Source organism: Nannobrachium achirus (genome assembly GCF_963921795.1).
Source record: "Nannobrachium achirus genome assembly, chromosome: 23".
Classification (NCBI taxonomy): domain Eukaryota; kingdom Metazoa; phylum Chordata; class Actinopteri; order Myctophiformes; family Myctophidae; genus Nannobrachium; species Nannobrachium achirus.
In genome coordinates, this window is record NC_137830.1 from 29,293,217 (window position 1) to 29,316,169 (window position 22,953).

At 42.4% G+C, this 22,953-nt stretch overlaps 1 protein-coding gene across 1 annotated transcript in view; it reads right to left on the reverse strand.

Moving 5' to 3' along the window:
* Positions 1–22,953, reverse strand: part of LOC308309155 (proton myo-inositol cotransporter-like) — a gene marked incomplete at both ends in the record, with an annotated part of 80,306 nt that overhangs the window by 37,723 nt on the left and 19,630 nt on the right. The window contains one exon of the mRNA XM_080754631.1: positions 6,858–6,966. Within this exon, the coding sequence (XP_080610757.1) occupies positions 6,858–6,966 (109 nt within the window). The remainder of the gene's footprint in view (positions 1–6,857; positions 6,967–22,953) is intronic.

The window sequence follows — 22,953 nt, forward strand, 5'->3', positions numbered from 1 at the left end:
GTACCACGATGAGAACCATGTAGAGTCAACGATTTGGGCTCAAATTGGAACGATAAAGATAAGATTAGCATAGTACCACGATGAGAACCATGTAGTCACTCCAATTCATGCCAATTTTAGTACCACTTTACCTCATGGTTCCACCTCATATATATAGTTTCAATAGAATATAGCCTCCCAAAAAGTACTGCCTCCTTCTTGAGGGGGCCCAATAGGAAATGAGCCCCTTTGTGACATAAACAAGGGCTCGATTTCATAAGAGTACCATTCAGACCCGCCCATTCAGAAAATCACTGAAATGAAAGGCACGGCTTAGAGTTAATGAATGGGTTTTTGGGGGGCTGGAAGAGACACTGGGAAGACCAAAAAACAAGAAAAAAAATGTAAAATGTGAAATTGACATGACTCACAGGATATCAGTATTTGATAACATGGGAAAACACTTGGAAAACTTGGAAAAGTTATAATGTTTCTTAAGGAACAGTATTTTAGGTGTCAAGTCAGCACCGGTGCATCGCTCATTAAACACAGGTTTTTGTTTAGGCAGTGGGTGCTCCGCTATAAAAAATAAATAAAAAAAACACAAAAACCAAAGGCACTCCAAAATAAAGGATGCAAGACTGGCTCAGATACACATTCTTGATATATATATATATTTAATTTGTACATAATACTTTAGCCCAATTCATACTCAGGCGTACGACAGTGTCGCGCATCAAGAATAGCCTCACAGGCTCACAAAGTGTCGTGGATGTGTGGCCATGTGACATTCTACAGACAAAATCCAAGATCTGCCTATTTTACATCTATTATGATTCCCATTAGCTGATGCATAACATTGATTGATTTGAATACTTTATTATTATTATTATTTTACTTACATTTTTATCCCACAATTTTGTAACACCATGAATGTGAAATTCATGGTGGGGCCCCTTTAAATGGATTAACGCCCATTTATGTCTCTGCTCTTCTTAACTTATACTGTTACTGTATATCCCTTCAAGATCACTGAGGTCAGCATACCAGTTGCTGCTTGTCTTGTCGTCCCTAAAACGAGGCTTAGGGACAGTATGTGAGGTACTGTATACAGTGCCTCACATACCTCCCTCGCCTCTTCACGGCCATATCTCTCTGTCCTATGTTTCCCCATCCGTCTCCCTTTAACTTTCCTTTCTCTGGTCTACTGACCCCCCCCCCCCCCCCACACACACACACAGTCCACTGTGACCCTTGTATGCTAAATGAATGAAGGCTATTCCTATTCCTGGATAATTCCACTCATTGTTTTTCCACAATGTTCTCAGATACAGACCGAAAGACAGACAGCAGATTGAGATTGCGAGAGAGAGAGAGAGAGAGAGAGAGAGAGAGAGAGAGAGAGAGAGAGAGAGAGAGACTCAGAGAGGGAGCGGGGGGGGGGGGGAGAACCTTTACATTGATAACTCACTCATCCATCCACAGCCTTCATCTGACAACATTATCTACAGACCAACACAAACACATCTGTCAGCCTGTCTACACATCTCATCTATGAGCTGGAAGACAGACACGCAGGCAGACAGACAGACAGACAGACAGACAGACAGACAGACAGACAGACAGACAGACAGACCAAGTGCTCCAAGACACCAGTACATTTGCATCTGTGTGTGGCCATCAACACTGTGTGGGTGATCCAATTATATATACATGGAAACAGACAGTACAGCTTCATTGACTGACACATGGCAGTGGATCAGTACCTTGTAGATGCCCGACAAAGCTGGTTGCACCACGGTGGATTCGAGTCCACAACCTCTGTGGGCAGGGACTTTACCACTGCGCCACCCAAACACAAACCCAGTGCCTTTCAAGTGTTTTGTGCCCAAGGTGGTCAGTCAAAATCTCAAGGCAAATCTCAAGACACCTGTATTCATAGCAAAAATAGCCGATATACTCGCTGACAACTCAACGCAAAGTGAGCTTAATCTCACGTCCAAAAATAGGACTTGACACATCACAAAATCCCAGTGCACACCTGGACTAGTTTCATGGCACACCAGTGTGGGAACCACTGACATAGCTGAGTGAGAGAGCGAATAATTGTGTGCTACTGCCAGCCTTCGAATCTGCGAGTCCACACTCTCTCCCATCCCACCTCTCTACTATTCTTACCCTCTCCTTCTCTCTATACCAGCCAACCAGTCTAATCAGCGAAAGCAGCTGGGGACAGGGGGGTGGGGGTCTGGCCGTCTGGGTTCTCAAGCCTGGCTGATTTGCAGGCTCCCCAGACTTCCTTTAATAAGGCCAATCATGGACAGCTCCACAGCAAGACAACAAGGACAGACGGAGGGAGGGACAACTTGAGAGACATACTTGTAGTCAAACTTGGGAGCGGGACAGGTAGGAAATGAGACAGACGGAGTCAGACAGGAACACTTAAAGAGGTGGTGCCATAGTCTAGTACTGTTTCTGTTTTGTATGTGTTTATGGAGTTGACATTACTCTAACAGACCCCCAGGTGTGGTTATAATATGCAGATTTGTCTTCCCTGTGTATTTTTGGTTACTTCCTGAAAGCTGAAAGACTGGGCCTCAGGATAAGGATTCAATGTGGTTATTATTTAGCCACAGCTCTTTTCATTGATTTTAAACTTAGTAGTGATCATATTTTGGACTATGTCATTACTGGTCAATATAAAAAAAAAAGACACGCCAAATTGACTACATCCAAACACGCAGGAAATGGAGGAGGAGCATCATTCAGGACAGCGAGGCACACGGGAACTTCAGCGCACTCTGCTCAGACCACGGGAGCGTCACTGCGACAGTGAGGCTGAGCCTGAGGGCACCAAAGAAGGAGGGAGGGAGGAAGGTCAAATAAGAACGGTGTCAGCTGGCGACGGTCTGTCAGGAGCGCTATATGCGGTGGAAATCAAGAACATGCACAGCAGGATGAGGAGGTGAGGAGGAGGACATAACAGCCAACTATTTAGTGTTCGTCGACTACCTTTTTTCACTGGCGAAAAATAAAAAATAATAGGATATGATGACCAAAAGAAAGACCTTTTTTGTAGATCGAATATTTTCAGTCAGACAGACAGACAGACAGACAGACAGACAGACAGACAGATAGACAGACGGAGACAAGCTGCAACATTTCTCATGGTATACTGCGACCTTCGGTCGCAATGACTAACACTAAATCAAAATTTCCTGCCAAAACACTGCCACTACTAAAGCTTTGTTGAAGCAAAAAGCATACAGGGACTTTGTCACTGATTGAGGAGCTATACCAAGTATAAGCAACATCGGAACAACAGGAGCTGATCCCAAAGGATTTGAGGGTTGAAGAGGATAACCAGAGTCATAGTCATAGACATCTCCAGCAGAAACCTTTCTCAGTCTGTCAAGATCTGTGGAGGGGGTGGGGAGTGTGAAAGCTTGCTACTCACTTTATCAAAACCTCCAGGAAAATCCTCCTGAAATTGAGGGGGAAGATGGTCTGATGACCCCCGTCTTCCAAGCCCACCCATACCTAATGTACCATTCATCATGGATGGGTACTGGAGGGCCAAAGCTACCATATGGGTCATAAATTATGAAAGGAAAAAAAGATGAAATGTGGAGATACAAGGTTTTTGCGACAATTCACATCACAGAAACAAAGGCATGGATATCAAACTGCAGTAGTTGAGAAAGAGACACAGATAGAAAGGCAGACAGGCAGACACACACACGCCACGCGCGCGCGCACACACACACACACACACACACACACACACACACACACACACACACACACACACACACACACACACACACACACACACACACACACACACACACACACACACACACACACACACACACACACACACACACACACACACAGCATGCAGTGCTTACGGGCATGAAAGCACACACCTACTGTATTGCATGTGCATGCAATACACCACACATTATTACATTTCACACATTAATAAATGTTCTCTCTCTCTCTCTCTCTCCCTCTTTCACACACACACACACACACACACACACACACACACACACACACACACACACACACACACACACACACACACACACACACACACACACACACACACACACACACACACACACACACACACACACACACACACACATTTCTCATCTTCCTCTCACCTCCTCTGATCGTTGCTATGCAACAGCACACATCCACAGATTGTTTACAAAGCCCGGAATAGAGTTGGACTATAAGAGGGGAGAGCAGAGATGTGACACAATGTCATTCCTCGGACGATGGAGGGGAAAGATGAAAGGGAGGGAGGGACGTCTCCTCCTCTCCTCCATCACGTACAGATTGGAGGATGAGGGGAAGCTGTAATGCAATCAGAGGGTACTGGATCCCCGAATTCATGTCCAGCATTATAAAAGCTTAAGCAAGATTCATACTTCCGATTGTGGCGATACTGATACCAGTATCGGAAAAGCTGCAGATACTGCCCAAAACGCTGGTATCGGTGAGTATGTCAGTCTGTGCCATTCCCATAGCACATCATTTATCACATGATGATATGTCATTTACACTTACAGCCATCGATTATTTTGTTTTAGAATCCTCAGTTGATGTTGCACTACTGTTTTATATATTTAAATTTGTTTTATTCCTAGATCAGTGATTCTCAAACCTTTTGATTTGAAGGAGCCCCGTAACTCTGAGAGTGTACAAATGGAACCAAATGGACCGTCCATTTGGAATCCTGGGTCCCACTGTCCTAGATTTCTTTATCGCAGTGGTTCTCAACCAGTGGTCCTTGAGGGTAAGGGTTAAGAGTTAAATTATTGTTAAACATCTGCATTACATAATTGTAGAGAAGTCTACAGAATTATTATTTTGATCAACGTTTGCCTGTTATCTCTCCTATGGTACCACATCAATGCAGCATGGAATTGTGGACAAAATCTTATCCAACGACAACAAGTCTTGGGTCTGAGAGGCAACATTTCTGGCTCAAATGCTGAATAAATAATGGACCTTGATATGAAAAGTGTTGAAAACCACTGCTTTATCGGATTGGTACTCGGTATCGACCGATGTGCAAGTTATGGCTATCGGAATCGGTATTGAGAAGGAAAAATCCAAACTGTATCGGGTACATCTCTACTTGTAAGTCTGCTGTTCTCACTGTTCTAACCCCATCTCTCTGGACGGGGACTAGGGGAGTCATGAGAATGCTAAAGTTCTGACTCATACCATCATTTGCATTTCATATCACTGTGTCGGACAGAAACCCTGTATCTCCTTCATCTCTTCATTTTCTTTTGTACTCAAGTATAATATAAAGGTAGCGAAGACAGCAGACATACAAGCTCACAAAGCGTCGCGATCAACACGCTAGTAGAATTGTAGATCTGCAATTTTCACATAATGACACGCAGGTTGAATGTGGTTAAGTCTGTCTGTGGGTTTTATACATATTATTTAAACAATGAAAAGTATTAACACAAGCTTGTGGCTAAATAAATGGTAACTATATTGGATCCATTGGACCACAGGTTCTTTATTTGATATCCTGAAAAGTATAAGGGTTTTGGACATTCAAGGTTTCTATCTACCCAACATCGACGGTATCTGTGAGAGCATTGAATCATTTTAACAGCTGTGTATTCATTGGAGTTACTGTCATACCATCACATCCTTTTCATTATCTTGATTTGTTTTTCAGCGAGTGCCGTATTTGTAAGCGCTGGCACAGTGATAGAGGCAGACAGGGTTTTAATCTATTTTATTTAGCCATCTTATTATCAGTCTGTGCCAGAGTATATGGTGTCCCGTCTATGTTGCTTTCCTTAAAAAGGGAAGAGAGATGTCATATTATTTGGTTGCCAGTAAGATGACGTTAAAGCTGCAATCAGGGCTTATTTAAAAATATAAATTTTAGATTTATTTTTGGGCTTTTCATGCCTTTATTGATAGCGATATTTGGGACAGCAAACGGGGAGAGAAAGATGGGGTATGTCTTTAAACAATGTGTATGGCAGAGTATGTTAATTGTTGGTTGGATGTCGTCTCTCTACTCTTTTAAGACATTAAGTAGGGCTCTATTTTGATTGTCTTAAGTACCAGCTCTTATGCCTTAACTTAAAAGGCCTGTCCATACTGTCTCCGACCACTGAACCTTTCGTCGGAAAGGTCCGGTTCAACTACAAAATGACGTCACTCGCATCTTCTGGAAAGCATTACCACGAATTGGAGTACGGAAAGCTGCATGTCTCTGACGAGTTTGGTGGTCGGAGACAGTATGGACATGCCTTTAGGTTAAGGCATAAGAGCTGGTACTTAACACAATCAAAATACAGCATGGTGGTGTTGGGTATTGCTGACTGCCTGAAGCTCTGACTTGATTTAGCGGTAGATATGTTCAAATCCTGGGTGTTACAGTCGTGATTACAATCACTCCATCGGGAGAGGACGCGAGATGTACAGGCTGTAGCTTCAATCAACCTTGCACATTGTCAGTAGAATACTGATGACACACACGCATCAGGACCGCCACACCCACAGCGACGGACGGTAACAGGACTCGAACCCACGACACACTGTCAAGCTACTTTAGAGCCTACATTAGGTGATTGGACAGCCAGGCCAGCATTCCAGGCCTGCTTTTTAACACTAATCTAAATCTAGAAAATAACTTACGTTTTCAAATAATTGAAGCGGAGTCAAAAGAACAATATTTGCCGCTGAGATGTAGTGGAGTAGAAGTAGCGAGCATTGAAAAATGGGCGTACTCAAATGAAGCACAAGTACCTCATAATTATACTCGAATAGAATACTTGAGTAGATAGTACTTTCCACCACTGAGGTATGGACCGCTGTGTACTCACATGACAGTGTTGATGCCCGACAGCTGCTGAAACATCTGGAGACCACAGCCCACCAGTAGAGCTCGCCGAGCAGGCGGGTAGGTCAGCATCCTCCATATGACTGGGCTGTCTACACACACACACACACACACACACACACACACACACACACACACACACACACACACACACACACACACACACACACACACACACATGAATTTCAGACTCAGCATATCAGTCAATACAAGACAAATGCTGGCTAGGGATGGGACGATATGAAAATGTCATATCACGATTATTGTGACAAAAGAAATCGTGATTTACGATATTATCACGATAATCAAAATCCATTATCCTGGGGCATAACATGTGCCAAAAAATAGCAGATTTACAAGCTCACAACGATGCGACGCGTTGTGAGCTTGTAGATCAGCTATTTTTTGGCTGAGACATTTGATAGAGAGTGAAAAAAAGTATGTATATTACGAGTACCTTTTACCAATTATAGAGGGTTTAAGACAAGTCGTACCAGATATGCAGCTCTGCAAATAAAAGGTGAATTGATCCCAGTGCATGACGGAGGTAACCTGACTTTCGCCAGATAGTTGCAGCAGTGCGTAACGCTCTGCCTTACATCTGGGATCTCTCGGCCAGACTCTATGTAAGGGGCGGGCCATTTTTTGAATTTCTGTAGCAGGTGATTGGATGTGGCCGTTTCTATCACAGTCTGGGAGTGCCAACTCCAACCACTCATATTGGCCTGTCTGCATGACGTTGCAGACAGGCAACGTCATGCACTCAGGCAACGTCACTCTATTGGCTCAGAGCCGCTCAGAGCCCGCCCATAGCTGCCGCTGATTGGTCCGGCCCGGGACTTTACGAGTGTTATCAACGCTGGCGGACCGAGCCCAGATGGTAAAGCAATGCAACGCAATGCTGCCACCATCTGGCGAAAGTCAGGTAATGACGGAGGACGATATCACGATAAATGTAATCTCCACGATACTATTATCGTGAGTGTTTTTTATCACGATAATCCTAATGCTGGCACACAGTTCTTCGGTTGGATCAGATTAACCTCCACCCTAAATTGACAAATCCTCTTAAACTGTTGCTGACATAAAGGGGGGGAAGAAAGTATAAGACGGATGAGGCAGGGCTGAATATTTTTTATGTTATTTTTCTGAATTCATAATCTCAGATTCAAGACCCTCCAAGCTATGGGATACGTGTCTGGAAGGCTGTGGAGAGCAAATAGCCAATTGGTCGCAAGCTGTGTCCATCCAGCGTATGGGATCTACTACACAGAAACTGTGCCCTCGTCTGCTTAAAACCAACATACAGGACAACAGTCACAACACCCACAGACTTGATGCCAGTGTTCATTTCCTCGACTAAAACGAAAAAGGTTTGTCAACTACCTTTTTCCACTGAAGTAAACAAAATAAAAACTAAGCTATGATGACTAAAACTGAGACTACATATTGACAATCTCAACAAATAAAAACTATAGACTAAAATGGAGTTGGTTGCGCCCGGCTGAAAATAGCGGATCTACAAAGTTTGGAAACACTGCATCAGACAGTATTATTGCCGCACGCAGAGATTTGCTCTTCACTGTGCACAACTTTCTAGTCATTAGAAATGTGCCAATATATCATCACATTTTCCTAATTATCAATGCTTGAAAGAGGCATGGATGCCAAGTTAAAACAAGTCGCATGGATGTACTGTTTCTCTGCTCAACATGATTCATCATTGAAGTAAACACCTCCATGCAGGGTCAGATTTGAGTCATTGGTCGGGCAACACCTACGCCACAAAATGATACACTACTTCAACAGAAACCTTAAAAATGCTAAATATAATGCACAAGTAGGTACTAGTTTTGATACAATCGATTATTTGCACTACCGATTCGATACGATACAAAATCAAACGATTCGATTCGATGTTAGCTGTTTTCATTTCGATATACTTCGATTTTTTTAATTAAAAATAATATTTCGATTGCAGTTACTATATCGTTACACCCCTGCTAAAGTGGTTAATTCATAATACATATTTTAAGTTTGGGTCCTGGAGAGGCACCAAATATATTTTGTGAAGTGCTGCTGTAGACCATGTACTGTAGAGGAACATGATGTTGAGTTACAGGACATCCAACCTCACGGCCGATTCGTTTTCATCTTGAGCCTATTGCCATGAAGCTACCCTGGTAGTTTGTGATTGGCTGGTCCCTCTGAGACCCAAGTAGAGGACTCTGATGTGATTAGCTGCCGGGCAAATCCAGATTCATAGTCTGCTCTGGACCCACCAGATAGCAGGGAACTAATGGTCTTCCTAATGAAGAGCTAAATTGACTTCCACTCATGTACTACACAGTACGCACACACACACACACACACACACACACACACACACACACACACACACACACACACACACACACACACACACACACACACACACACACACACACACAGTACCGTATACTAACACATACAGATGGTAGCTTACATTTTTTGCAATACTGAATTTCTTCATCTGCAAACTTGACATTTTTTACCATTTGTGTTCAAATTTGTAATTGTAATTGAAAAGTTATTTGATCAATCATAAGAGAAACTCAGAATATCACATCAAGGTTGCATGCCTGCGTCAGCCAGTTGACATTTGTATCCATGTCTGTCCAGACTCAGTCCTCACAGTCACCGGGGGAGGCATAATGAAATAAAAACAATATATAAGGCTAACTATATGGACACAACACAGTACATCAATATCCAAACATTTTGTGGTAGGTGTGAGCTCTCTATAGAGCATTGCAGTGGAAGTGGTTTACTGGTCTCACTAAAAAATCTCCCATTCATTTTCCCCATAGACTTTTACAAAAATATTTATAACAATTATGTTAAGCCTAGAACCAAGCCATCCAGGATTGCAGTGAATCATGACCATAAAACCTTTAATCCTATGTGAAAACATATTTTAATATTACATTATTTGATATACTACATTTAATAACTAGTACTACCCTTTGTTTAGCGATTTTCAAAATGTTATTCTTTTTGTCTCTTTGACTGCCTCGCTTGTGTATTGTAATAATGTATTACATGAAAATAATTCTCTCTAAGGACAATAAACTGTCCACAGCTTTCCATTCTTTAGGTACTATGCCTGATACTGGTACCTGCCTGCCTACGCAGACTAATATTGTCCTTCTAATGCAGGGGTCTACCAACAGAGGGTCCAGGACCCCAAGGGGGTTTTTCTCTTTTTTCATATTAACCACTTGAACCCTATAGCGTCCATATTCAGAGAACTTTAGCCAAAAATAGCAGATCTACAAGTGCTTGTAGATCGGCTATTTTCGGCAAAGAGCTTTGGTGTAGAGGGGAAAAAGAGCACACTAAGTACAGAGTGAAAGGTCAAGTTTATTAAGTATTGACGGTTCAAGTGGTTAAATATCTGAAAACGGCTTCCGGGAAGATGGCGGATGGAGTAACAGCCTGAAAAGCAAGCTCCCCGATAGTCGGAAAATAAACTATGCAAAACAACATGTAAGATAAAAACATTTTTAAAAAAAGTGTGTGGAAGAAGCTAGGGCGACTCTAGAACCGGTAAAAAACACATAGTGGTGCTTAAAAACAAGTATTTGAGAGAAATAAGAAGAAGCTAAGATGGCGACAGCCGAGCAAATGGCGGAGGTGATCAGAGGACTCGCTGACATCAAACAAAACATGGAAACTTTTAGACAAGAAGTGAGACAAGACTTTGTAAAGCTGAAAGAAGAAATAAGGAGAGAGAACCAAGAAGAAATAAGGATACTAAAGGAAGAAATGGACACGCAGCAACAGAAGGTGAGCGGAGAGATGGAGGAACGAAAAGCGGAGATAGCGGAGGTCCAAAGCCGAGTGTTAGCAACGGAGGAGTGGCAAGTAGAGGCGAGCGAGTCGGTAGAATACCTGGAGGATCGGGTGAGGAGACTACAAGAAAGGCTGCTGGACATGCAATCGCGGCAAATGAGAAACAATATAAGGCTGTTCAATTGTCCAGAAACAGCAGAAGACGGGTCAAACATGGTTGACTTCATAGAGCAACTGATGTGGGCTGAACTCGACCTACCAGAGGACACGGAGCTACAGATCATGCGAGCCCACCGAGCCCTGACGCGAAAACCTCGGGACGACGCGGCTCCCCCACGCTCGATCATTATCAACTTCCACAGATTTGATGTAAAAGAGTTGGTTCTCAGAAAGGCGTGGGCTAAGGAGATAAAGGTGGCCGGGAAGAGGCTCGGATGGGACCATGACTACCCACCAGAAGTGGTCAAACTTAGGAAGGAGTACGTGCCACTTAAACGGCTGTTAAAACAAGAAAAAATCACGTTTCAATCCCCATATACAAAGCTAAGAGTCCAGTGGGACGACGGAACGAAGGTGTATACGTCCGCGGCAGAAGCAGCGAGGGATATCCGAGCTAGAGGCTACTGGGAGAGGACAACACCGCGGACGCGGGCACCAGAATCGACGGCGGGGGACGTGGAGGCGGCGCTGGGCGAGGAGACGACGCAGGATACGGAGAAGATGCAGGATGAGGAGGCGCAGCAAGAAACGGGAACGGAGATGACGGCTGACATGGCGATGGAGAAGGACAGACGAAGGAAGGAAAACGTGGAGAGATGGCAGCGTGTGTTGAGGAGAAAGACGGGAGAAGAAAAAAGAGGAATGTTGAAAAAGGGGAAAGACAGGAGGCAAGAACAGTCAAAGAATTGGCACAGTGGCCCCCAGCTTGTGCGCCTGAGGACACCACCACCGCCGCCACCACCACCACCATCAACGACACCACCAACAACGCAGATACGGGTCGTAGACCCGGCAGCGGGGGACGTGGAGGTGTCGCTGGAGACGGGAGCAGAGACGACAGGCGAGGCGGCGATGGACGAGAGACGGAGGAAGGAGGAGGTAGAGAGATGGCAGCGAGTATTGAGGAAGAAGACGGGAGAGAAAAGTGGAACGGTGGAAAAAGTGAAAGAAAGAGACAAGAACAGATAAAAAAGTGATTGCGGGCACCGCATGCTATGGGAAAGAAAGGACAAGGGGAATCTAGAGTTGCAATAGAATCATATTTGAATGACAGACGGGACCGACGAGGGGATGTTTAGTTTAGGGGGATTGTGTAGTTTTTGATATGTTTGGTGTTTTTTTTTTTTTTTTTACTCTTCTGTGTAGTTGGCTAGACGCTGGAAGGACCCAAGAGTAGGGAATATTTTCAGGTCTAGAGAGGGGGCCCTGTCCATGATGGGGACAAACCCCTCAGCTTAGTTAGAGAGGGTAGGGGGTAGTCGCCCCTAGGTGGAAGTCCTGTGTGTGTGTGTTTGTGTTAGTGTAGATGTGTGTGATTTGTTTGTGAGTGCGTATATGGCATGACATTTGGATGTTAACATTATATTGGACATAGACAGGTAGAACAGATGAGGGGAGTTAAGTTAATAATTGATGGTTAATATTATGGGAATTATTTGAACAAAGGATGGTTAATAAGATGTGTATAATGTCACTGAATGTAAATGTGAATAACTCTCCAGAATAAGGACAAAAGGTATAACGACGGACACTAGATGGTGGAAATATTCTAATGATAATGAAGATGGACATGTGAAAAGGAAAACAGAAAAAAAGAAGACAAAAAAGTAAATCCTGTGTATGAACAGTACGATGATGATTGATGTGAAGAGATGATGGTTGCCATGGTTTATTTGTGTGTGTAAAAAAATCAATAAAGAGTGAGTGAAAAAAAAAAAAAAAAAATATCTGAAAACACAAATTGACATGAATCCAAAATGTGCTGTCAAACGATTAAACTATATGGAATCTATGAAAAGGTTGTGGGGGTCCCTGCTTCATCTCTCTCTCTCAACTAAGGGGTCCTTGGCCTGAAAACGTTGAAGACCCCTGTTCTAATGGGTGAGGGAACCGTCATTACTCTGACTAGGCCTAGGGGTTTGAATCAACCTGGTTTGGTCGAGTGTCTAACGCGCTTTAGACAGGGCGCGGTCGCCGCAGGCTTTAGCGCTTGGGATCACACCGCGGTGGAGACACAAACACAATCACTCCGCGAGTAAACGCCGGGAGGTATTTCACAAAGATGACCACAATCCAGCTCTTGCCGCCCGCAAGCACATACACAAACGAGCACGCGTGCAAGACTTTCACGGGACCGCGCCCACCTGCCTCTACGCTCCTCAACTTCTCCGCGCGTCCCAAATAATTGCCTCACTCTCGTTGGAAATGAATTACTAGGACGCGGTAACCGCCTCCAGTCTGAAAGGGACTTTACCCTGGTCTATATACACTAGTAAGACACCTGAGGGTGGAATGCGACCTCAGGGTAACATGCGACCCTGAAGGGCGAGGTCGCGCCAATTCTTGACTATCTGGCCAACCACAGCGTTTCTCTGACGATTCTAGTTGTTATCAACCCTAGGAGACACGGGGAGAACATGCAAACTCCACACAAAAAAAGGCCCTATCGCCAACCCCACCTAGGGTGTGAGCGATAGGGCCTAAACATGGAGATGTGGAGAACACTATATATGGAGATCCATCATGTCATATGGGACTACCGTCATAGACAGTAGCCATTGTTAGGCCGGAGTCAATGGCTGTCTGTCTGACTGTCTGTACAGGAAGTGATGTCACATGACATACTTTTTATGCCCATATACGAGTCATTCTGTACCACATCTCCATGTTTAGGCCACACAGGTTCGCTCCATTTCTCCATGTATAGGTCCAAATGCCCAACGTCGAGCTTGACAAGGAGGATACCGCACATTTGTACCTCATCCGAGTACCAGTTTGATACAAGAGCGAATAAGCGCTACACTTCTGGAATCCTGTGCGTCGACTTAAAGTCGGATCCAGGCCTAATAACTTTATCTAGCCGCCCCGTTGCCACCTCCTTGTTACATTTTCTTTTCTGAGACACATTGTACCTCATCCACCCTTTCTTCTCTCTCCTTTTGGTATCTTTATCCTCCTCCTCCTTTTTTTCTTTTTTATTCTTCTCTTTTTTTGTCTTTCTTAGTCTTGTGTATCCTTCTCTTTTGGCTACTGTCTATGACGGTAGTCCCATATGACATGATGGACTGGACTATCTCCATATATAGTGTTATCCACATTTCGTGTAGCCGCCCCGTACAGGAAGTGATGTCACAACTCGCTGACATCACACTGACATCACTCCCGTACAGAAGGAAGGTTACGGAAGGAAGGAAGGAAGGAAGGAAGGAAGGTCACTCAAGCGACACGGTTTTTCAGAGTATATGCGACCTTCGGTCGCAACAACAAATGGCCGTGTTAGGGGGAGGGAAGCTGGAAGAGCAGCTGGTCAGTGATTGATAACGGCAGTAATGTTATCAAGACAATTTTCTTAAAAGACTGCAACATTTTGGGCACAGCTTGCCATCTGTAAGAAAAATGCCATCCCTCTTTCTACCCCTCCATCTCTCACGCAGACACAGAAACACATGCACGCGCACGCACGCACGCATGCACGCACGCACGCACGCACGCACGCGCACACACACTCACACACACACACACACACACACACACACACACACACACACACACACACACACACACACACACACACACACACACACACACACACACACACACAGAGTGAGTGACATTTCTAGACAGATATACCTGTAGATAAAAATGCACCTGACAAAGTGAGACAGTGGAAGTTTCAGCTTGTGCTGTCATAACATTTTGACCATAATGGATAGGCTTGTCAACAGAGCGCCATGAAAGATGACCTTTCTCCAAACAAACTAAGAAGAAAAGAAAATCAATGTCTCCATTCAGTCCTCGAGTTAAATGAAAAGGAACGCTGCAAACCTCTACACACATTCAGTACAGAGAGTTTTGTGTTTGTTGATTTAATTCATAAGAAGCTATGATTAAACGAAAAACACGTTTCATGCTTCTCCCGGAAACATAAAGGATTATAAAATACAATAGAGTCAGCAACGTATTTACATCGTGGTCCTTGGAAAGAGAGAAAGAGAGAGAGATAGAAGAGAGCGAATGCACATGGGAAAGCCACAGTAAATATTTAAAGTGCTGGCCCAATAGATGGCTTTTCCTAGGAACTGGAGGGTTTTATTCAACAGGCTGCTCAGGTTGGTTGATAGGAACCATATATTATGTATTCATTAGGGGTGTAACGATATAGTAACTGAATCGAAAAATCTACTATATCGTTTGCAAAAGCAAAATATCGTACCGTTTTGGCTTTGTATAATCGGTATCGAATCGTTTTGCAATGCAAATAATTGATTGTATGGAAACTAAGTATTTGTGCCTTGTATTTGGCTATTTTAAGAGGGAAAATGAAAAAGAGGGGTCTAATTAATTACCTTTCCATTCCATATAGCTACTCTTGGTCTATCGATAAATGTGTGTGATCTCTGTGTTCAAGTCAAGGTGGGTTAACACTATTGACGTTGGATTATTCTGTGACACACACGCAGACACGCGCACACGCACACACACGCGCACACACACACACACACACACACACACACACACACACACACACACACACACACACACACACACACACACACACACACACACACACACACACACACACACACACACACACACAGGGAGGTGGAGAGAGTGGCAAAAGAGAGCAAAGGGTTTATCCTTTCCATCTCCGTTCCTCTTATGTCTCCATTAAAGATTATTGAGGATTGTAATTTTGCCAGATATTGCTGAGTGGCCTCATCATTTGTGTGAGGGCTCTATGGACATTGGAGCACACATGATGATTTATGTGGTTCTTTTTAGCTGGTCAGCAGGACCAGCTCTTTAAACAGATTACATTGTCCTGAGACATTCAGGGGACCTAGGGGACCTATTTGCCGATTGGCTGTCCATGTCACATGGTCACCGAGCTCATGATCCATTGGCCAGGCCCTCCAGATCTGTACTGCTGTAATGACATATTTTGTCCAGCAGGGAGCACCATTCCTTCACACTGAGGCGGTGCCTGTGGCCAGCCTGCTTGTGATAAATGAAACAGAAGAAAAGAGTAAAAAATACTTGAGTAAAAGTACAAAAGTATTGGCATCAAAGTACAAAATGTTTGTATGATTGCTTGTAGATCGGCTATCATTCTTTGATTTTCACAAGTCATTGTTGACATCATCATCCATTTAAGCTTTATAATTAGCTTCATACTAACATTAACATTATTTTTCTTCTTTCAATTCTAAACGTAGAGATTAGGTTATGAAAGGAAGGTGATTAGGTGATGAAAACTAGCAAAACTATAGCAGCCATTCACTTTAATCAACGCGATGCATCCAATGTAATTGTGATGAGGATGTCAAACAAACGTTAATCACGTCGTATTTAATTATACTTCATCTGTTACAGATGATTGTCCAAATAAACCGTACGTTATTTAAACTGTGAGCCATTTATAGACAATATGCAGTGTTGCCCTGGGCATCGTTGTAGGCTGTAGTAGGTGATGTGTCACACCATCTGCATACCATCTGCATTAACATATGAACTGAACGAGTATGCAAGTTGTCAATGATTTAACTCTATGACCATGATATGGGCTTTGGTGTGAAGTCATGAAAATATCGTACCCTACACAATTTACAAAAGCAACACAAAGTACATTCATTGATGAGCTGCTTCTTCCTGTCATCTGATCAGTGTCCACACAGTAGATTAATTCGAGTTGCATTTTAATATCAAATGAAACAGAGCAAAAACGATGTGCTGAATGAACCAATGCGAGTCTTTGAGAATTACAGTTAGTATCTTCACAAATAATGAGCACATTTCTAGAGACACGGTAACACATTCATTGTACTAAATGACAAGAAAGCATATATTTAGAACGATATGTAGCAGTGAAATACCACAAGATTTTGGAAAATGCCTACAATCAATACACTTATTTGAACACCTTGGTTACATTAAGTTCTGCATAATGCGTACTTTCTGCTTTTGGTACATTTCAATACAAATACTTTTTATACTTGTACTCAAGTAAATTTTGAATACAAGTCTTCCACTTGTATGATACTTAAGTAAAGAATGCGAGTACTTTTCCCACTACTGCCTAATAAGCATGCTAGTTTTAGTAAAATCAGACATCACAGATAGATTTATAGAGTAATAGGCTATATGGCAACTGTAAACTTAGCAGGAGTCCTCCAGGCTATGGGGGAAAGTAGCTGTTGGAAAAAGTACTCAAATGTTTTACACTTGTTTTTTTTTAAGTATCAATACTGCACTGTAGATGTACTCAGTTATAAGTAAAAGTCACACACACACACACACACACACACACACACACACACACATACACGGGGGGGGGGGGGGAGTGACAAAATTCATAGATCTAGAACACAGACTTCATAGATATAGAACACAGAATATGTACAGTACAGTACAGTGAGGTACAGTATACAGTACAGTAAAGTACAGTAAGGTAATACGCAGTTATTACTGTTGTTTGAGCACGCCCGAGTTTTTTCAAAACTTTTTTTTTCCAAAAAACATTTTTTTCCAAAACTTTTTTTTTTCAAAAAACATTTTTTTTTTTTTTTCAAAAAACATTTTTTTTTCATCTGACCAGCTTATATATTGACTGTGTCAATTCTTGTTTTTTAAGGCCTCATTGACTACAGCTTCCCTAATTGACCTAAACATAACAGCTCAACAACTCCCCATTATGCAGTAATTGAATAAGGCAGACCGTCGATGAGTCAGTTCAGTTGGTTCATCACTGGTTGCTGGGATGGAACAACATTAAAAAGCTGTTTTTGTGTTCATTTGCGATCACATCGCGTTCTCAGTGAAGATGTCGTAATAAAATCCCAGACATGTCTGAGTGTGTCTGTAGTGCATTGACGGGAACATGACATTTGTAAAGGGCACTAAGTTTGTTACGTTTATTAGTCATTCTTGCAGTGTGCCTTTTTCAATGAAAATGAAGAGTTCAAATTCTCTAATTTCGAATTCCATCAGAAATTACACCGTATAATGCAGGGATAATGTGCTACACGCAACTACAAGATGTACAGACATAAATTATTATTCAACACCCATTTTCTACTTATCTTCATAGAATTCCCATTGTCTCATCCAGCCAAAAACAAAAAACATTCATTAACTCTAAGCCTTGCCTTTCATTTCAGTGATTTTCTGAATGGGCGTGTTACTCTTTTGAAATCGGGCCCTTGTTTATGTCACAGGCCCTTGTTTAATTCAGAAAGGGGCTCATTTCCTATTGGGCCCCCTAGAGAAGGGGGCGGTACTTTTTGGGAGGCTATATCTATTGAGACTATATATATGAGGTGGAACCATGAGGTAAAGTGGTACTAAAATTGGTTTGAATGGATTGACTCTACATTATTCTCATAGTGGTACCATGCTATCTTCTCTGTATCGTTCCAATTTTAGCCCAAAGACAGCGCCCCGTTGCCAACAAAGGGCATTTTGGTATTGCATCTGAAATGGCTTGGAATTAGAGACAGACAGAACATGACATTTAAATATCCGAGTGGTTGTTTAGGCTAAATCCTTTATAAAACCGTATTATGGACCAATATTTATATAAAATATATATTTTGAAAAGCATGGTGGGGCCCCTTTAAATGTACTTTGACGAGGTTGTTCCTGACTAAAGTGTGTTTTCAGACCACACTAATACAGCTCTTAAGTCAGCAACACATGTGAGAGTCAATACAGACAGCTTCCCCTGTGCCATACAACACATTAGGTCACAAATAAAGGTTATGGTTTTCACTTATTACCTGCTGGCTGTATCCAGGGTCAGTGATGGAAGTTACTAAGTATAAATTTACTCAAGTACAGTAAGTTAAAGTACTCTTCCTTAACTTGAGTACGCTATGTCCATTGTTCAATACGTTATACTTCTACCCCACTACATCTCACTCTCAGAGGCAATACATATTTTTACTCCCCTATAATTATTTGAAAACTTTTGTAAAATGTTACTTCGTCAATTTTGATTATTATAACAAAACGTACATTAACCAATTAAGCCCCCCTATATGATTCATATATTCGCAACAAGTTGTGATCTTGCAGATCTGCAATTTACAGAAAAAGTTTGACAAATTCTTGAGAAAGTCTTGAGAACTTTCAAGTATTTAAGTATTTTATATTTTTTGTCAATACTCAAGTACAATGTTGAATTATGGAGTTATTTCGTTGCAGTGTTGTTTGATGTTTCAGCTATCATAGAAGAAAGATTACGTTACTTGTAAAGGTATACTTCAGTTATCTTAGAAGAGAGATTATCTTGTTTGGAAACAATGACGAGGTCAAGTCAATTGCCTTCCCTTAATCCACACAGGTCATAACATGCGAACACAGAAAACCTAAATGAATGATGGCAGTGGATAAACAGAACATGAGGTGGAATTCATTATTGCGACCGTAAGGTCGCAGTTTAGTATCAAAACCTCCACCGGCCGTCCGTCACACGTCCCACCTTTGCCCTGCTCATATCTCCGCATCAGTATGACATCACACTGCTGACATCGTAAACAGTTGGTTGCTAAGGTAAAAAAAACATGGTTGCTATGGTAAACAGTTGGTTGTTAGGGTAAAAAAAATGGTTGCTATGGTAAACAGTTGGTTGCTAGGGTAAACAGTTGGTTGCTAGGGTAAAACCATGGTTGCTAAGGTGGTTGCTAACGTACACTAACAGACCAGCAACAACAGACTGTTGCCACAGCAACGTACACAAAGGTTTGTGTACACATGTGGGCGGCGCCTGTACACAAGCTGTGAGTATTGGAGATGGTTGGATGTGATGATAAGCTATAAGCCAACCCTGGCGATAAGGTCTGAGTCGAAGAAATGCTTCTTTCCTGGCAAGAATTGCCCCTTTATACTGTAGGGCTCGTTTGTGTATTGTATGACATCACGCCACATCATCGGCTGAGGACTGTGTGATGTCATCATATCTCCATATATGGAGACATAAGTTGCTCATGCCCAAATATGGGCTGGTGAGGTCAGACTTAGTGTGATGCGTAGGTTATCTCCATATATGGAGATTCAACTTCAATGAGTAACCATGGCAAACTGTCAACTGCCTGTATGTCTTGAACGCAATTGAGAGCCTTCGTTACACCCCTAAAAACCAGTACTTGGGATTTGTTGATGTAAATGTTCACATAGAGTGTAATAATTGGTAAAACAAACTTTTGGCCTATTTGTGGAGATAAGCGACCAACGGTCGCTTATCTCCCGATTAGGGAGTCTTACTGGTTTTACGCATTTCGGGCAGAAAATACAGACCAGTGTGCAAGCTCCTTAAGAATGAATAATTTATATAATTTCTATTCAATCATTTTTTAACAATGGCGGTGTGAGGAAATATGAGAGACATGTTGTATAATCTTCTTTGCTACAAATGTGAAGAACAGAAGATGTGATGACATTATCTTATTGGGCCAATTAGCATCCTTTTAGGTAGTTAATTTCAGCACTAGACATTTTAAAGATCCCATTTGAAATAATGGCCTGTGTGTGCACGCGTGTGCATGCGTGTGTGCGTGTGACACGGAGAAGTGCTTTAAACACTATCATGACTGTCAAGGTGTGAGGAAAGGGGGAGTCAGAGGTATTGTTTCCATGGTAACTAGATGTAAGGGAAAGGGCACAATGAGTGCCCGTCTTCCCAGGTGTGAACGCACACACACGCGCGCGCCCACACGCACATTAGTGCACGTGTGCACACGCACACCTATTTAGTGGCACACAGCACCTACATTGTGTAATTGTATCATATTTGTAACAATATCTAACAAGATCAATGCACATGGCATATTTTAAGAGACCCCCACCCCACCCCCCCTCCAAAAAAAGTGAATAACTAGTGTATAAGAAATACAGGGTCTGCTTGTCTAGGGCAGTTGTTCTCAAAATGGGAACAACTTGGTGGTAGACAGGGATGTTTCTGGGTTACCGAAACAAACAGTGAAAACATCAAAATTCTGTGAGAGGGCAGTGTGTTAGGCAAACACCACCACACTACTCGAGTGGCTGAGGAGGACTGCTCACTGCTGGTATGAAGGGAAATGGTGGGGAAACGTGCATTAATTATTGTGTTAATTATTATTGTTGCAAACACAGGGCAAAGTTTCATACTATGCCATTAAACTTTTTATTTGGCATGTGTAAATAAGTTAATAATGTGCAGTCCACGTAGGGAATGAGACTTTACCCCAGGTGAAGGAGTTTAAGTATCTCGGGGTCTTGTTCACGAGTGAGGAGAGGACGGACCAGGAGTACAGCCAGAGAATCGGAGCAGCACATGAGAAGCACATACAGTACTTAGAGATCGGCTATATCAGAGTATTAGCTGAACCAGGGACGTACAGAGAATGTTAGAGGGGCTGAAATTTCTAAAAGGGCACTTTTGGTGAAAACATCGAAAATAGCAGACCTCCAAGTCCTGTGGGCTTGGAGGTCAGCTATTTTCGGTGCTTGATGCCACACTGAACTAAGCATAATCAAGTCAATACTGGAGATGTGACATAACGGCATGGATTTTTACACAAAGAATGCATTTCTTTCAACATAAGATGCTGCATTCAAGTTCAGGAGAGTTTGGACAAGGCAATTCTCTTGAATGCTGCCTTCAAGGTATGGGATGGAAAGGGGCCATTTGCATTTCTTTCACAATAGTAAAAACTGCTTTCATGGTCTGAAGAGGGCACTTTATACAGGTGGATAAAAGCCCCCTTTGATGTCTATGTGTGCACGTGCCTGAGCTGAACCTACTGTCAAAGAGAGCTAAGCAACCGAATGGATTGGACTGGTGTTACCAATTATTTATTATTATATACCGTATATTCAACAGTCATTGTGTCAGCTTCGTTCAATATGGTCGGTTCAAACTAACACAGTCTCATGATGACACAAAATATGCTGCATGTGTCCAATAACCACGATAACAGCGCAAGAGAACACAACATGTTCTCCTCCACCTCCCTCTAGAGCAGTGGTTCTCAAACATTTTCCTGTTAAGGTTTGGCCACGGATCTCAATTTAAAAAACCTTTGTGCCAAGGACCTCCACAAGAGAAGATTTAATTTTTTGCTAGATTAAATTTACAGAATTCTACAACTTTCTATACTGAGGGTGAGGCAATAACAGTGGAGATAGGCCGTAAATGGGTTAGTAAATGTTGCACATTTAGCTGGGGACCCCCTGGAACCTCCTCAATGGGCTCTAAGGACACTTTGAGAACCAGTCCTTTGACTGCATGTGTCCACATACAGTAAGGAGTTCTATAAACAGTCCTATCTTAAAGTTGCACTTTAAAGCTGAGCTTTTCAAATTTTGTTGTACCTTGGTATGATGACGGTATGGTTGCATGGTTAAATCCTCAGAAAAATCACCTTTGTTCATTAATGTTCAATAAAGGTACGTATTCATCCCTAAGTAAAAAAAAAAGTTTGATGTACGATATCGCACCTTGTCTGAGTTGCATGCCCTGCGTCAAACTTGTTTTCAGTGAGTGCTAGTCCAAAAACCCTCTATTGACGCTTTGGAGATGGTGACATAAACTACCAGGACCTTCACAGGAAAGCTTCAGAAAGACATTAATAATCCAACAAAATAACATAATTTTGGGGGAGAGTTGGTCTTCAAAGTCAGCGCCTCTAGTGAATTTTACATCCTGTTTCCCCTTCTTATTTTCTCACAAAGCTGGGATTCAGGGGGAGTTGTGGTTTGAAGCAGCCTTAGCAACAGCTATGACAACCAGCCACACTACCACATTCTCACTCTCATTTGAATATCACAGTCAATTCAAAGTTGGCGACTCGCGAGTGTCAAGAGGAGCTGCACACTCAAAATGCACTTATTTGTGAAAAGGGTTCATTGTGCAACTGGTATCAATGTATTGCTCTACAGGTTGGTATAGGAAAATATTAAACAGATAATGTATTTATAATGATAATGATTACACGTGAAAGTAAAATTACAGATAGATAGATGCCCTAACACTCTCTCTCTCTCAC